General features: G+C 37.5%; 2 protein-coding genes and 1 long non-coding RNA gene across 3 annotated transcripts; all 3 read left to right on the top strand.

The window, feature by feature from the left end:
* Positions 1-604: 604 nt before the first annotated feature.
* Positions 605-1,090, top strand: LOC110931158 (DNA-binding protein HEXBP-like). Its single transcript, XM_022174564.1, has one exon. The coding sequence runs from the start codon at positions 605-607 to the stop codon at positions 1,088-1,090; it is 486 nt and encodes a 161-aa protein (XP_022030256.1).
* Positions 1,091-4,714: 3,624 nt separating this feature from the next.
* LOC110928561 lies at positions 4,715-6,217 on the top strand. The gene is made up of 3 exons (XR_002586455.1): positions 4,715-4,840; positions 5,316-5,369; positions 5,906-6,217. It is a non-coding gene; the product is annotated as an uncharacterized LOC110928561 (long non-coding RNA).
* Positions 6,218-14,571: 8,354 nt separating this feature from the next.
* On the top strand, positions 14,572-15,615 carry LOC110931157 (uncharacterized protein DDB_G0284459-like). Its single transcript, XM_022174562.1, has one exon. The coding sequence runs from the start codon at positions 14,572-14,574 to the stop codon at positions 15,613-15,615; it is 1,044 nt and encodes a 347-aa protein (XP_022030254.1).
* The last annotated feature ends 1,972 nt before the right edge of the window (positions 15,616-17,587 follow it).

The raw sequence follows: 17,587 nt of genomic DNA, 5'->3' as shown, positions 1-17,587 counted from the left end.
ATGTAAATATGACATTGTGTAGATGGCTGATGCAAGCAACGTTAATGATGATAATGATACGGCTCGTCAAGAAGCATTTCACAATAGAGTCACGGAAGTAGCAGAAGGGATTGTGCAAGCTAATCTTCCACGATTAGCTCAAGAAGTAGAAAGTCGGGTGTTGGGAGTTGTGGATGCCATGATGACTAGCAAGATTGAAGAACTGAAAGAACTGATAGAGGGATCTAAGGGCAAAAGCAAAGAACGACGGTGCACATATAAAGATTTTATGGCATGTCATCCGATGACGTATGACGGTAAAATCGATCCAATCGAATGTCAAAGATGGATCTCGAATATGGAGGCGGTGTTCATACGAAGTCGGTGCGATAAGGAAGATCAAGTAATGTTCGCTACCGGTCTACTAACCCATCAGGCAAAAGATTGGTGGGATGCGCACAGTAAGGAAGTAGGCGAAGATAGACTTCAAATTATAACTTGGCAAGAGTTTAAGGAGCCCTTCATGAGATATCATTGTCCTCAGTCGGCTATCGACAAGATTCAGGAGGATTTCTTACGCCTCCGGCAGAAAAATGAGTAGGTAAATGAAATATCAAACGCTTTCATGGATAAGATGAAGTTTTGTGGGGAATTGGTAACAACCAAAAGAATGAAGATAAATCGTTTCTATGGCGTGTTAAACGCAGAAATTAGAGAGTTCATCACTCCTTCAAAATGTGAAACCCTCGATGAGCTCATTAATTTAGCACGGGATAGGGAGATTGAAATTAAAAGGCAAGAAGAGCGAGGTGAAAAGAGACCAAGTGAAAAGGGTGCAAGTTTTAGTCCATCTAAAAAGGGGAAGTTTCAGGATCAAGGAAGGAAGGGTAAGTCGAAGGGTGGAATTACTCCATGCAAGACTTGTGGGAAGCTCCATACCGGAGAGTGTTTGTTAGGCAAAAAGGGGTGCTTCAAATGCGGTAAGGAGGGACATTCGTCTTATCAATGCCCGAACAACCCGAATACTTGTTTCAACTGTTTGGAAAAGGGGCATATCAAATCGGAATGCCCGAAGCTTCAGCAAGAGTCAAAGAAAGAAGATAAGAAGTAAGAGGGTTCTAGGGCGAAAGGGAGAATGTTTCAAATCACATCTGAAGAAGCAAAATCCCAGCCGAATGTGGTCTCAGGTATCTTTCTAATAAACTCCATACCGGTTTATGTTTTGTTCGATACTGGAGCCACTATGTCATTTATTTCGAGTGAAATTGTACAACATCCATCATTTAAGACTGAATGAATGCCAATGCCCCTAGAAGTAGAAATAGCCGATAGTAAGGTCTATATGTTACATGAGATTTGTAGAAATTGCAAATTCACCATAGAAGATGAGGAATTCGATATTGACCTTATACCCATGGTTTTGGGGGAATTTAAAATGATAGTGGGAATGGATTGGCTGGCGCGACACCATGTAGAAATTAATTGTGAAAGTAAGACCATGCTTGTCCAAGCTCCAAGTGGAAGGCAACTGAGTATTCAAGGAGAAAGAAATGTGGAAACCAAATTGTGCACCCTTGTCCAAGCTTTCAAATACGTACTTAACGGGAATAGTGCATACCTAGCTTATGTAATAGATACCCGACAAACCCTCCCGAGGTTTGAAGACGTTGAAGTCGTGAACGAATTTCCGGATGTGTTTCCGGAGGAATTGCCGGGACTTCCTCCCGAGCGAGAAATAGAATTTCGTATCGAATTGAATCCGGGTGAGAAGCCGGTTGCAAAGGCCCCCTATAGGTTGGCTCCCACCGAAATGCGCGAATTAATGACACAATTACAAGATCTTCTAGATAAGGTCTTCATACGTCCGAGTGTGTCACCTTGGGGAGCACCTGTCTTATTTGTTAAGAAGAAAGACGGGTCGATGCGCATGTGTATCGACTATAGAGAGCTAAATAAGCTGACCATAAAGAACCGCTACCCTTTACCTAGAATTGACGACCTTTTTGATCAATTACAAGGGGCGAGTTGGTTCTCCAAGATAGACCTACGTTCAGGGTATCATCAGGTTAGAGTACGAGGAGAAGATATTCCAAAGACTGCGTTCAGAACCCGTTATGGGCACTATGAATTTCTAGTCATGTCTTTTGGATTAACGAATGCGCCGGCTGCATTTATGGATCTTATGAACCGGGTGTGCCGACCCATGTTAGACAAATCGGTAATCGTATTCATAGATGATATCTTAGTCTATTCGCGAAGCAAAGCTGAGCATGCAAAGCACTTGCGTGAAGTACTTGAAGTTCTCCGCAAGGAGAAACTTTACGCGAAATTCTCAAAATGCGCCTTTTGGCTCAAAGAAGTGCAGTTTCTGGGGCATGTAATCAACTCGGAAGGTGTGTTAGTAGATCCGTCAAAGATCGATGCTGTAATGAAGTGGGTTTCTCCGAAGAACCCGACCGAAATAAGAAGTTTTCTGGGCCTCGCTGGATACTATAGACGGTTCATACAGGATTTTTCAAAGATAGCCTTACCCTTAACAAAACTGACGAGGAAGAAAGAGAAGTTTGTGTGGGGTAAAGAACAGGAGGAGGCCTTTCAAACATTAAAAGAAAAACTATCACGTCCGCCGGTCTTGACATTACCGGATGGGACTGAAGACCTGGTGGTCTATTCAGACGCTTCACACCAGGGATTAGGCTGCGTTTTGATGCAAAGGGGAAAGGTTATCGCTTACGCTTCACGACAATTGAAGCCACATGAAGTGAACTACCCAACCCACGATCTAGAATTGGCAGCGGTGGTATTCGCCCTAAAGATATGGAGGCATTATCTATATGGCACGAGATGCATAATTTACTCAAATCACAAAAGCCTCAAGTATTTCTTCGAGCAGAGAGACTTAAACATGAGGCAACGGAGATGGCTGGAACTTATTAAAGATTACGATTGTGATATCCTATATCACCCGGGAAAAGCAAACGTGGTGGCCGATGCGTTAAGTCGAAAAGAATATCCACCTCCCATCCAAGTGAAGTCCATGAAGATGATTGTTACACCCCGTTTATTTGATATGATAAAAAATTCCCAAATTAAGGCTCTCGAAGCGGAAGATTTAAAGAAGGAAAGACTAAAAGGTGTGGTTGATAAGCTAGAAGAAAATTCGACCGGACTCAAAGTAAGGTTCGGCCGAATTTGGATACCTCGTTTCTGTGAAGTCAAGGCAGCGCTACTTGAAGAAGCACACAAATCCCGATACTCGGTTCACCCCGGGGCTACCAAAATGTATCAAGACTTGAAAACCAATTATTGGTGGCCGGGTATGAAACGTGATATTGTTAAGTATGTCAAGAAATGCCTGACTTGTTCCCAAGTAAAAGCTGAACATCAAAAACCATACGGGGAATTACAACCTTTGGAAATTCCGGTATGGAAATGGGAGGAACTAACAATGGACCTGGTAACCAAGCTTCCTAGAACAAAAGGGGGGCATGATACAATATGGGTAACCGTAGATCGACTTACGAAAAGCGCACACTTTCTACCCATCAAAGAAGCTTATTCTTCCGAGAAGATGGCAGAGATTTATATGAATGAGATCATATCCCGACACGGCGTGCCTGTGTCAATCGTCTCGGATAGGGATACTAGATTTACTTCTCGCTATTGGCAAAAGTTTCATGAGAGTGTGGGTACGAAGTTACACAGAAGCACTGCATACCACCCTCAAACTGACGGCCAGTCAGAAAGAACCATTCAAACACTTGTCGATATGTTGAGAGTGTGTGTCTTAGACTTTGGGGGAAATTGGGATGACCACTTACCACTAGTGGAGTTTTCTTATAATAATAGTTACCATAGTGGAATTCGAATGGCACCTTACGAACTGCTTTACGGGAGGAAATGTAGGACCCCGGTGTGTTGGAATGAAGTGGGACAAAGAGAAATTGCTCCAATTGACTTGATATCATTAACAAATAAAAAGATTGAATTGGTTAGAGCTCGACTGAAAGCAGCCCAGGACCGACAAAAAGCTTATGCAGACAAAAGGAGGCGTCCTATCGAATTTCAGGTCGGAGATTATGTTCTATTGAAAGTGTCACCATGGAAAGGCATAATACGTTTCCGCAAACGGGGAAAATTAGGCCCTCGGTACATCGGACCATTTAAGATCTTAGCCTGAGTTGGAATGGTTGCTTATCGCTTGGAGTTACCACCCTCATTAGACGGGATTCACAATACCTTCCACGTGTCGCAGTTGAGAAAGTGTCTCGCAGATGATACAACAATTGTACCTCTCGATGACATCGAATTGAACGAAGGACTGAATTATGTCGAAAGACCAATAGCCATTAAAGACTCCAAGGTAAAGAACCTCCGCAATAAGGCCGTTAGACAAGTATTGGTGCAGTGGCAGCACAGAAAGGGTTCGGAACTTACATGGGAAGCAGAAGACGAAATGAGGAAGCACAATCCGTTCCTTTTTGGTACGAAAATGTTCGAATTTGTTATATGCGCAGGTTTTGGGGACAAAACCTCTTTTAAGGGGGGTAGACTTGTAACACCCCAAAATTTATTTAAATATTAGAATAAGTGAAAAATGTATAAATTTAGTCATGGGAGGTGTTTAAGTCAACCTTTAATAAACTTCAAGGGGGGGAAAGTGAATATTTTCAAACTAGTAAGGTTTAGTTGTGACAAAACCACAATCACACACACAGTACGTGTGTGGATCGACCAGGAGGAAGGAAGAACTAGGGTTTACCCTTGTTCTCACCAAATTCACCCAATTGACTAGGAAAAATCGATGTTTATCAACTGCATGTAGTGAAAATTCGATCATCTACTCATACCCGGTGAAGTGGTAAGTCGAATTTCTAGATTTGGAAAATTGTAAAAAGGGGGTTTCGACCCAATCACGAATTCCTGAATATGATTGTGTTGTTTAGTTGTTAAGGAGACTCCCTAGAGTAGAAATCATGCTCAATTTTGATTAAATGAAAGAAAACTCTATAAACCCACTTGTGGAATTGTGATTATGAATAGAAAGATTAAAGGGATTATGATTATAGGTAATTTTGATATATAATTCAGCTTGTAATACCTGAATGCTAGATAAATTGATGTATACTAAAGAAATTGTAAGAACTAGCGTGTTAGAGATGACAATTAGGATGAAATAGCAAAGCCATGCTTTAAATGCTTGCACCCCATGCTTTATTAATGTAATGCACTCTAGGTGTTCGATGAAATGCTTGAAAGAATAATTATGTATAATTTTAAAAACATGATGGAATGAAAGTGGGGTACTAAATGAATGAATGAATGTATTGATGTAGGTGTGAAGGAATAAAGTTCAAACTCTAAGAAACCGGAAGGATCACAAGACCGAGGTATGTTCCGTTGCATACAAATCTTTGTTAAATTCTCTTTTTACTTAATTTGATATAGAACTAACCTTGCACGACAATCATGGTTGATAGCAAGTAAATAACAAATCCTATGTGGATTTGGGTATGCTAACGAAAGTTATGTTAAGCGATACATTTTGACCGATTTAAAATTCAATCGTGTCAAGTAGAGATGAATGCCATCCGTTTGAACGGGTAGCTTCGAATGCCATAATGAATGTTGAAAGCTTAATCCGTTATGCGGATAGAATGATGAGTAATGTTGAAAGCAAATAACCCAATTAAACGGGTCAAATGTGTATGCTTAACTCTCAATGAGAGTGTTTATGCCAAGCCCAATTAAACGGGTCGAACGTGTATGCTTAACTCTCAATGAGAGTGTTTATGCTAAACCCAATTACTTGGGTAGTCGTATGCGTAAAAGAATGATGGTTCCTGTATGGATGGAGTCAAAACAAATGAATTATGACTTAACAAGTGTGATAACTAACCTTTTTAAAATTTGGTTGTTAATGTAGGTAAAACTCCACTTTAGGCGATTTGGAGATATGGAGCGAGCACATGTTCAAGCCTTATTATACCAAGCGCTTCCGCTAGTTTATATGCATACTTTTTGGGTCCATGTCTTGTAGTTTTGTTTAATCTTGTTAGAAGTCTACACTTGAAAACTTGTTGTCTTTGTTTGGGGTAGTTTAAAGTTAAATGGATCGTAGATTGTCGTTAGTTTAATATCTTATAAACAGGGGGCATGCTCGTTTTACGAACGGGTCATGCCCAAATTTTCTAAGAATTTCGTTATGTATTAAATTTGGTATTTTGATGTCTTTAAATTATTTTTATAAGTAGCCTATTTTTATTATGGAAAAGCGGACCTTACACTGCTGAACTGTTTGACCTTGATAAATTTACATTTGAAGATGTGTCTGTCAAGACTAACCCTGCAGGTACCCCACAATCCTTCTCACAAGACTATGGATGTGATATTGTGATCCCACAATACAAAATCACTACCATCACCAGAGTAGCAGATGTTCAAAACAGCTGTCAAAACTCCGCCACTGTTGAATCAACAGTTGTTGATCAAAACTCTGCCACTACATCATCTCCAACCTCTGTTGATAAAAATCCATCAACAGTGGATACAAATCAACATTGTGCCAGACCCATTCCTCCCATTCCTCTACCTCCATTTCAAACAGATGTTGGTTCTTAAAAAATTACCAACAGATGTTAGCTCAGATGATTCACATTTGCAGCCTTCACCTCTCAATGCCATTGTTCCATACAAGGGGGATCTAATCTTCCTTAAATATCATCCACCTAATTAAGTTATTGGCAACATCAATGAAGGGGTTCTCACAAGAAGTCAATTTCAAAACATTCGTCTTTTTGTAGGCTTTCTATCACTCCATCAACTAGTCAAGTACCAAAAGGCACTGAAAGACAATAGTTAGGTAGAAGCCATGCAAGAACAGCTCCAACAGTTCAAAAGACAACAAGTATAGGAACTTGTACCACTGCCAAAGGAAGTTAGTCCAATTGGCACAAAGTGGGTCTTCAAGAACAAAGCTGATGAAAGGGGCATTGTTGTCAAGAACAAAGCCAGGCTTGTGGTTCAAGGTTATAGACAAAAAGAGGGCATAGACTATGATGAGACATTTGCTCCTGTAGCAAGACTTGAAGCCATCAGATTGTTCTTAGCCTATGCTGTCAACCACAACATCAAGGTGTATCAAATGGATATAAAGTGTGTTTTCCTTTATGGCAAAATACAGGAAGAGGTATATGTCTACCAACCTCCAGGTTTTGAAGATCCTTTTTATCCTGATCATGTGTACAAGCTCAATAAAGCTTTGTATGGCTTGAAACAAGCACCAAGGGCTTGGTATGAAACTCTTTCCACTTTTCTAATCTCCAAAGGCTTTACAAGAGGTAAAATTGATAAAACACTGTTTTTAGAATGGAGAGGAAAAAACTTGATGATTGTCCAAATTTATGTTGATGACATCATCTTTGGAAGCACATGTAATTCCATGTGTGAAGAGTTTAGACAACTCATGACAACAGAGTTTGGAATGAGTGCCATGGTAAGCTCCATTGCTTTCTTGGTCTCCAAGTTAAGCAATTGCAAAATGGTACTTTCATTCATCAACGTAAATATGTAAAAGATCTTTTAAACAAATTTGACATGAATGATTGTAAACCATGTAGTACACCCATGCCAACCACAAAGCTTGTCATGTCTGATGAAAAAGATGACTTGGTTGATCAGACCTTATATAGAAGCATGATTAGGCTTTATTGTACCTAACTGCATCAAGGCCAGACATCATGTTTGCAACATGTGTCTATGCCAGATCCCAGTCAGCACCTAGGAAGTCTAATCTCATTGTTGTAAAAAGAATATTCAGATACATAAAAGGTGCTCTCACACTTGGTATTTGTTATCCTGCTAATAGGAATGTCAAGCTTTTAGGTTATTCAGACAGTGATTTTGCTGGATGCAACACCACAAGGAAGTCTACGTCAGGAGGGTGTCAATTCCTAGGCAATATCTTAGTGTCTTGGCCAAGCAAAAAACAAGCAGCTGTTTCCACATCCACTGCTGAAGCTGAATATATTGTTGTTGCAAGCTGTACAACCCAACTGTTGTGGCTTCAAAACCAGTTACTGGAATTTGGTATAATTGCTCTAAAGACTCCTCTCATGTTGAATAGTCAAGCAGCTGACAATATCATCAAAAATCCAGTATCCTATTCAACCACCAAACACATTGACATCAGACATCACTTTGTTAGGGATTGTGCTATGAAAAGAGTTTGATTTCTCTGCATCATGTTCCAACTAAAGATCAACTAGCAGATGTGCTAACAAAAGCATTAGACACATCTACCTTTAAAAGTTTGATCTCTAGAATTGGCATGCTTAACTTGGATTAGAAGGCAAAAACTTCTTTTCATTGCATAAAAAACATTAAAATGTTTTCAGAATATCAAAAATTCATCCTTAAAAATAGCTTAAAATGAATTTTTTCATAAATCCTTAAAAGTCTGTCCATATCCATTGATGTTTTAAACCTCCGATTGCTTGAAAATTCACCCACTGCTGAAAGACAACCTCTGTTTTCCATATCCTTTGTTGACCACTGTTTGACCAAACAACTGTGGTTACAACCTCTGATGTCTATCCACTGATAGACTAAAATCAGCCACTGTTCTCATATACACTGTTCTCAACCACTATTATTGCCCAACAGTGGTTACCAAACAACTGCCATCCACTTTTTCATCAGAGGTTGCCATGTGGGCAGATGTTAACCATCCGATCTTTGAAACCGCTGCCACGTCAGCGTTCATTTTTTTCTCTTTTATAAAACCCTGATTAAATCTCAAACAGAGCTATTACTTGCCGTATCGAATTCAAAATTCTCCAAAACGGTTTCCATCTTCTTCTTCACTTCTTTTTCAACCTCTCGTAATTTCTAATTCCAATCATGGCTCTGATCATCAAACACCCACATAACTACCTTTGCACCTTTGAGAAAACCAAAAAAAATATAGAATTTCACTCAATAATTGACATCTTGTCAACCTCCAAATACAAAACACTTCTCACCGCCGATGCACCAATCTACCAAGACACACTCCACGACTTCTGGGCAAATGCCAACATTGAGGAACAAGGCAATGAGCAATTTGGTATAACTTCAACAGTCGGAGGTGTATTGGTTGCCATAACCCTCACTACCATATATGAAACATTCCAGATGAATGACTTGGTAGGTAAAACTTCTTTCCCAAAAAATGATTTTCAAACAGACTTGATTGAAATGGGTTATGATGGACAGTTGAATAAAGCCACCATGTTTAAACCAAATTTTCCACCTCCCATGAAATTCCTGTTCCATACCCTTTTAATATGCCTTTCAAACAAAACCACTGCTTTTAATGAAATACCTCTAAAAATTCAGTATTCGGGGTATGCAATTTTGACTAAAAATGATTTTAACTACTCCCAAGCACTATTTATTGATATGGTTAATAATTTGAAAAACATTAAAAATGGGAAGAATGTTGATATTCTTATGTTTCCAAGATTTTTAAGTTATTACCTGCAAAAGAAGCTTCCACAAAAAGCCTTTGAAAAAAGGTACAACTTTTAATATGAACAGTTTGTCATCAGAAACTTTTACTCGCCTAACGGCCAAAGAGTCAAATGTTTCCAAAACAAAAGTGAAGAGGTCTGAGCAAATTTTAGATGAGTTCACATCTGCTCCTCAAACCTCTGTTGCTGAGCCCACTGCTCATGGTGATCATAACACCACAACCACTGCTGTGAAACCCCCACCATCAAAACCTAAAAATACCAAATCCAAATCCTAAAAGCCTACCAAACCCACAAATAAGGGTCCTCTAGAAGATGAGATCCCAGAGGTTAACCCTGTGACAACACAAATGTCACTAGAAACCACTGTTCCTACTTCTTCACAACAGATGGAAAGATCTCAACCTGAAAACTTACCTTCTCATGATTCCTCATAAAAGGAACATGTTGTATTCACAAGGACCCTACAATATGATGTCATACCCTTATTTGAGAGTATGCGCAAAAGCCCTTCTCCCGGGGTAATGTCTCTTTCCACACCACTCCCTTCATCTCCTATTCCACCTACTATTATACCACTGTTTGAGGCTATTGACATTCAGACTCAAAACAGCCCCTCTCACCAACACATTACTGAGAGTCTAACTTCAACAATAGCTGTGTTTGAACCTGTTCAATTAGCTAACCCACAAACAGTTGAGGAGGTTACACCACTTGAATTTCACGAAATTTTTGTTGGTGTTTCAAGTGGAGCAGCTACTACAAGTGTCAAATCCACTTATTTACATTTGGACAGTAGTTTCATTTCTAAGACTCCCTTGAAAGCAACCAGTGTTGTGGCTACGAAGGTAACCACTAATGCAGAGGGAAGTCCCCAGTACCAAGAGAAAAGGGCATCTGCCACATATGATTTGGAGTCTACTCCTATCACCAAGGCAGATACAACCACCTCTGGTGTGTGACAACTGGCACAAAACCGGTAAAATCCATACAGATTTAATAATTATTTAATATCTGCAATTATGTGCATAAATGTCAACATTGTCTGATTACATGCTATACATGTGAATTCATGCACATTTTATACTTCAAACATTAGTTTATGCATTACTCTAAGCGTTGCGTCAGAAAGACTAGTAAACTCACCGGTAAGACACACTGTGTCAGCAGTTCTGCAGAAAGCAGTCAGATAATAGAATTAGGGCCTAGGAATAGGTCCAACATCTGAAATACATTAAAACCCAAGTGTGGATACGAGGATTAACATATAAACTTTCCAGAAGCTAAACTGTGCACTAAAAAGCACCCGAAACTCACTTTAAATGCAGAATTCTGCATAAATCAGCAACAATTCAGCTATAATCAGCTTTTTAACACAATAATATCATGCAGAATTTATGTTTTATTGTCCAGAATAACATACAAAGTGTCGGGAATTGAAACTGCCACAAAAGGGGCTTCATACTTAGTGAAACTGCGCAATTTAGTACTTTAACGAGCCGTAACGAAGCGAACAACTGGACACTACCCGGAACATCAAAAGTTGACTAGAAGTAATGTTTCTATGATATTAAGCTAATATTGGTTCTAGAACACCATCATAAAAACACCTAAACACACTTAAACTAACTTAAACCCCCTCGTTTGCACTTTAAACCCTTAATTACCAAAACATTACACTTTACCCCCCCTTTTACCATGGCCGACCCCTATGGGCCCCACATGACTTTTATTATTTTATTTAACTATGTCTCCTAACTTGTGTGCACAAGATCTTGTAAAGATTAACTTGTTGGAAGATTATGTTATAAGGACCTTTAGTGTTGAAACTTATCATTCTCATAACCATTTCAACTCCATCTTTCCCTTCCTTTCCCCCTTGTTCTCGGCTCACGTTCACCACCCATACATCATCCATTGTCACTTCATTTCCTAGCAATCCAAGGCTACTACAAGGTGTAAGAAGCTTATCAAAGAAGGTGTGAGGTGCTAGAACTTGAAGGACCTCTTTGTGGAGCTTTTAACCACTCACTTTCTTCCATCTTCATCATCTACCTTCTTGTGCCACTTCCCTAGCCATTAGAGCTAGTAGTAAGCTTTTTGATCACTAAAATAAGTCATGTTTATGCTATGTACAAGTTTCACCATCTAAACAACTTAACTTTTAAAGAAGAAAATGAGAAGATCTAACATATTTATGAAGAAAACAAGTGATTACATGAAATTTTAGTGTACGTAATGAAGTTGTTGATGTTATATCTTGTGTTTATGTTTAGATCAAGTATGTTAAAGCTTGGATCTAACACGTTTAAGCATGGATCTTGAAGGATCCATGGTTAAACTTGAAGATGAACATATAAAGCATTATGTGAACTTGAAATATGAATTTTTATGCATAATTTTGTAATTATGAAGTAATAAAGTGTGTGTAGAACTAATTTTTGAAACTAAAACTCTTGGAAAGTTTGTTAAAAAGTTAACATAAAGCTTGTTTATGAAAGATCTAAAGTTATTAAGCATGTATCTTGAAAGATCCATGGTTAAACATGATGTTAAAAATAATGATTTTTCTAATAAACATAAAAGTGGTTTTAGAACATGATTTACAAAATTTAAAGATCATTAAACTCATGGATGAGTTAGTTAATGAAATAAAGTTTCATAAAAGTTTGTTTAAAATACTCAAGAACACTTATTTTTGGAAAGATCATAATATGTTAAGTTTAGATCTAAAAGACTACACATTTTTAACAAAAATCAAGTTCACCATGATGTTTCATATGAAAAATTTGTATATGTTGTTGATGATTATTGTTGAAAATTGTTTTTAGTGTTGAAAAGAAAATAAACACATCTTTTGAAAACATGGGAAATCTACATTTTTAGGGGAAACTATGTCAAAATTTTTATAAAATTTTGACACTTAGAAAATGTAAGTTCTGGTGAAATTTATTCCCTAAAAATTCACCTAAAATTTTTTACCAAGGTTTCCCTAATTTTTGTGTAAAATTACAAGTCAAGAAATGGTGATTTCTTTAAGTTAAAATTAATATTAAGTATGTATATTTTTAGGGGAAAATATATATATTTAGTGATCACCAAATTTTGTGCTAAATGTATATTATGTGTATTATATATATTAGTGTATTAGGAACTTGAAAATACACTAAATACTCCCATGGAGTATGACTACAAAAAAAATACACATACAAATACATGAGAATACTAAAGTATACAAGTATACAAAATTCCTCACAAGGAAATACATGGACAAATACAAGAAAATATATTTATGAAAATATATTCCCTAACATATTATTGAATTTGGATACTATGGACTTAAATATATATATTTGGACAAAAAATATATAACATATACCAAGTATTAGAATTTATACAAAAATCGAGTGGATATCAAGAATAACCATATATATATTTTATAGCATGACAAAATATATATATTTCATATAAGTCTTAAAAATATATTATTTTTAAGATATATAATTCCGGAAAGTAATAAAGATCAAAGTATTGATTTTTGGTGAAATATACAAAATACACAATTATCCACATAAAATACAAGTATACTTTCCTAAATACTTGTACAAAAATAATATTGAAAATATTGTTTCACAAAATACTTATATTCATTTTTGGAAAATAATATAAGTAACCTACATGGAAAGTTAAAAATATAAATTATTTTTAACACTTACTACCTTGACAAAAAGGCTTATAAACAAATATATATTTTAAAGAGTGAAATATATATCTACAATATATACTCAAAGTACAAGAACATGACAAACGGGCAAGACCCGACAAACAAAGGCACGACCCTCACAAAGAATGATCATACAAAGAACAGATACATAAACAAAAGATGGTGACTTGTACTTGTGTGATACAAATCTAGTGACTAGCATTAATAGAACACGTATAGGTCACGACGCTACAAAACCAATCGGTGAAGTTTACGACGCAGGACACGCAAAGTTGTGAGTTCATGTCCCCACTTTTAAATTTTTACTTGATTTCTAAACTTTGGAAAAATACATATAGGGTGCCATAAGCACCATTAATCAATTACATACTAAGGAATGATATTATAGATCATGTGACGTATAGGGTGCCATAAGCACCATTAACCAGTTACATACCAAGACCACGGAACAAAAGGTTAGATCTAATGGGTTTCAGGCAGCCACACTCTTGGCCACTCTTTTACCAAGCAGTGTTTTTGTGTCTCTAATCATGAATCGACAAGTAAAAATGCCTATGGTTTGGATGCTTCCTATGTCGTTACACATGTTAATGGCCTAGCTATCCATTAGCGATCTTGTAATCCTTACATTTACAGAAATACTTGTTTCATAAAATTACATACCATGTTTTCTGCAGTAAATGCTTAACTGTTTTACACAAAACTGCATGAATTCACACCAACATTATGTTGACGATTTTCCAAAACTTACATGTATTTCAAGTAACTAAAGTAGATGTACGTGCGGTCTTACCCTTGCTCCTAGATGTCGTTTCTGTTTTTAGTTACCATGTGTCAAAGACTCCTATGCCCATTTTGCGGGATTTGGTTGTTATGTCCCATCCTGTGTGGAGATATAAGGATCAAACCCTTTATGCTTGTCTTTTAAATAAAGTTGTAAACTTTTTAGGCAATGTTTATGCTGTGATGTAGACTCTAAACTTAACTTATGTTTTCGATTATGTAATGTTAATGGCATTTGGATTTATTTTATGATCATGTAGTATGTTTACCATTCGTATGCAATGAGAACCTTTCAAGATCACACTCGTGCTTCCACCTTAGAAAGGGGTGTGACATGGTGGGAATTCAGGTGATCCTATTAAGTTAGGTGATGACTTAAAATACAAGGATTTGACAGAGAGAATGTCATATATTGAAACCACTGTTGATGAAATGAAAGATCTGATGAAACAGCTGGTTAATGCTTCCAAAAGTCAGCCTACTCACTAGCAAATTACCCAAGAGCTTTGGAAATATGTGCAACCAATCTTAGAAGCTCAAAGGGAATTAGCTAAAATCAACCACAACTCACACATGGAACTGATCAGAGTTATGGTTGATGCAAGATATAAGGATACTCAGGAAGATATAAGGGGTATTAAAGAATCCCTTGCAAAACTCACTGCCACTTCCCCTGCACCTATCTTTGAAAAAGATGATCAAGATGATGCCAAAAAGGGGGAAAAAGATTCCTTGAGAAAACTTGATGTTGACCCCAAAGCAAAACCAAAAGGTCAACCAAAACAAAAGCCAGAATCTTCCAAAGACACTTTTGCAAAATCTTCTGAAAAATCTGATGCTGGAAAGAAAAAGGGAGTTGATGAGACCCTTAATAAACAGACAGATGCAGAGATTTTAGAAAAGCATAAGAGAAAAGATACAGTAGAAAGCAAGGCAGATGTTTGGAAGCAGGAACAGGAGAAAAAAATGAAAAGAGAAAACCAAATACAAAACATTGGCACTTCTAATAGAAGAAAATCATTCAGAAACAACAAACCTCCAATTGCCACATTCCCCAAAAACACTAATGCTTTTAAAAAGCCAACCACTGCTGCAACCAAACCCAAACGTTCACCTCAAAAATCATCACCACAAAAGCCACCTCAAAAGAAGCAGAAAACAGCTTCATCACCACCACCATCCTCCATAAAATTAACAGATGTTGATGCATCAAAAGCATCATTAGATGTTAAGGCAACAACTGTTGAGACACCAGTGGTTTCAGCAGTTGTTAGCCAAACCACTGCCTCAATATATTTTGATCCTCCACCATCAACACAACCACCAACACCTCAAAGATTCCCCTCACAATCAACCTTTTCACCTAAACCACCATCTCCATCAAAAACTCCTCTTCCTCCAAAGTTTGCCTATGCCAAAAAAAAAAGGAAATTTGTGGTGCTTGATGAAGAAAAAGAAATTCCATCACCAATTCCTTTATCATCTGCTCCTGCTACATTCATTCCATCCTCATCTCCAAAAACAAACCCACTTGATCATCCACCCACTAGTCACATTACCATGTGTCATTCCATTGGCAACTCAATATCCTCTGGAACTGCCTGCAGTCCAATATGAAATGATACAATTTTACAAAGAAGAGGATCCATCCAAAAGAGCCTTCTCATCTCTATATGGCTTCAGAACACCTCAGAATATAGATGAATATCTGATGTTGAAAGCCAAACAAGCAGAGCTTATAGCAAAAAAAAAAAAAAAAAGAGAGTAAAGGGTTAGGAGACAGGAGATACCAAGGTCTGATGCAACATGGGCTTAGCAAAGTCAGGAAACTTGAAGACTTTGCTAGAGACCTAAGTAAATTTATGTCAGAGTTACCACCAGATGCTGGTCTTCTAAAGGAACTAAGGGTTGATTATTTGATCTCATCATGAAAACCAATCCCTACAAAGCAAACAAGTCTATATTCAAAGATTGGTCTCTTGATGCTCTCAAAGAAGAAATTAATATAATTGAAATGATGAACAAAGATCCTCAAATGAAGAAATCTGCACCCAACTGGAATAAATTCAAGAAGGTTGATGTAGAAGATTCATTGAGGTACAAGAGAAAGAGAGCAGTGCTTGTCACTGCTGTGTATGGGTCTGCAAGATCAATTGCAAGATGGGCAAAGCAGAATGTTGATAAGACTTACAGAAAATTGGAAGAGCTGAGAAAGAAAGACCCAAATGTTCCTCATAAGCCAGTATATACTGAAACTACTGCTGATAAGCCTCAACAGACCCATGCCCTTAAAAAGTTGTTCTCATCATCTTCTTTACCAATCAGTGCCTTGAATCAACTAAAAATGCAAAAGTAGATGGATGAGGAAGATGAGAAGAGGTATGCTGAACACAGAAAAGAGGCTACCAGAAATCAACTTCAATTTGGAGTTGATGATGCTTCTCACCAAATTGCTGCTCAAATTGCTGATACAATCAAACAGTTGGCAAGTAGACCTCAATCACCAAACTCATCTCAGATAAACCTTATCCCTAGAAAGCTATCAGACCCAAAAATACTAAAGTGGAAGTCTGACAAAGATACCCACGTATTGACTCTGCTTAGGTCTAATGGCAACGTTGAAAAGCTGTCAAGGAAGGTTGCATATGGTCTGAATGCAGGAGACCTTCAAGATCTATTGAATCTTCAACTAATTAGGGATGAAGAAGACACAGATTCCTTGGATTTTGAGTTCCATTTCAAAGGACAAATCAGGGAAACGTTGATGAGGGAAAAAAGATCAGAGAATAATGAAGTGTTTGGACATCATCTGTTCTGGGGGGAAATTGTTGGCTCATGTGATCCTTCCTGAAGAACAGATGATACAAAGCCAAAACTGGTTCGGCAACAACTGATCCAAATAACAGTGTTTGAATCCTATTTTCATCTAATGGCAGTGGCATCCAACATCTGATGATCTCTAAAGTCTGCTGATCTATAAAGGCTGTTATGTACAAAGGTTTGCTGAAGTTTAAAGTATGTTGAAGGCCTATCATCTGTTGAAGTCAAAGAACTGCTGGAAGTCAAAGGCCTGATCAACCTTTATGGAAAGCATTGCTCAAGCTTCATCAGTGGCTGAGCCCATCAGCGGATAACATCGTCAGTAGATAGATAATCAGTGTTTAATGTAACACTGTCTGTAATCATCAGTGTTTAGAGGTTGTTAAGATTGTTAGCTGTCATTGTCTAGGTGATGTCAACAAAGATGCCATAGTGTTTAGGATAGTACTATAAATAGACAATGCATGTACTGTTCTATTAGTTCTTTCACACACTTGCATCTTGTACGAACTTACACTTTGAGCTCAGGCTGAGGGGGAGATAGCAATTCATGCATACGTTGAATATTTTGTAATGAAATCATTCGACACAAAGTATATATGATGAAAGCTTTTCTTTCTTGTTTGTGTTATAAAGTTTTTCATTCATTCCGCTGCAAATTACAATTTGTTTATCTTCTTCCATTTATCATCTTATAAAAACAACACAAACAAGTAAACTCAGATGCTAACAGCGGGACAATATCCCTGCTGACTCAGACCAATATAGT

Source organism: Helianthus annuus, chromosome 3, assembly GCF_002127325.2.
Source record: "Helianthus annuus cultivar XRQ/B chromosome 3, HanXRQr2.0-SUNRISE, whole genome shotgun sequence".
In the NCBI taxonomy this organism is placed as follows: domain Eukaryota; kingdom Viridiplantae; phylum Streptophyta; class Magnoliopsida; order Asterales; family Asteraceae; genus Helianthus; species Helianthus annuus.
This window is presented reverse-complemented; position numbering and strand designations above follow the sequence as displayed.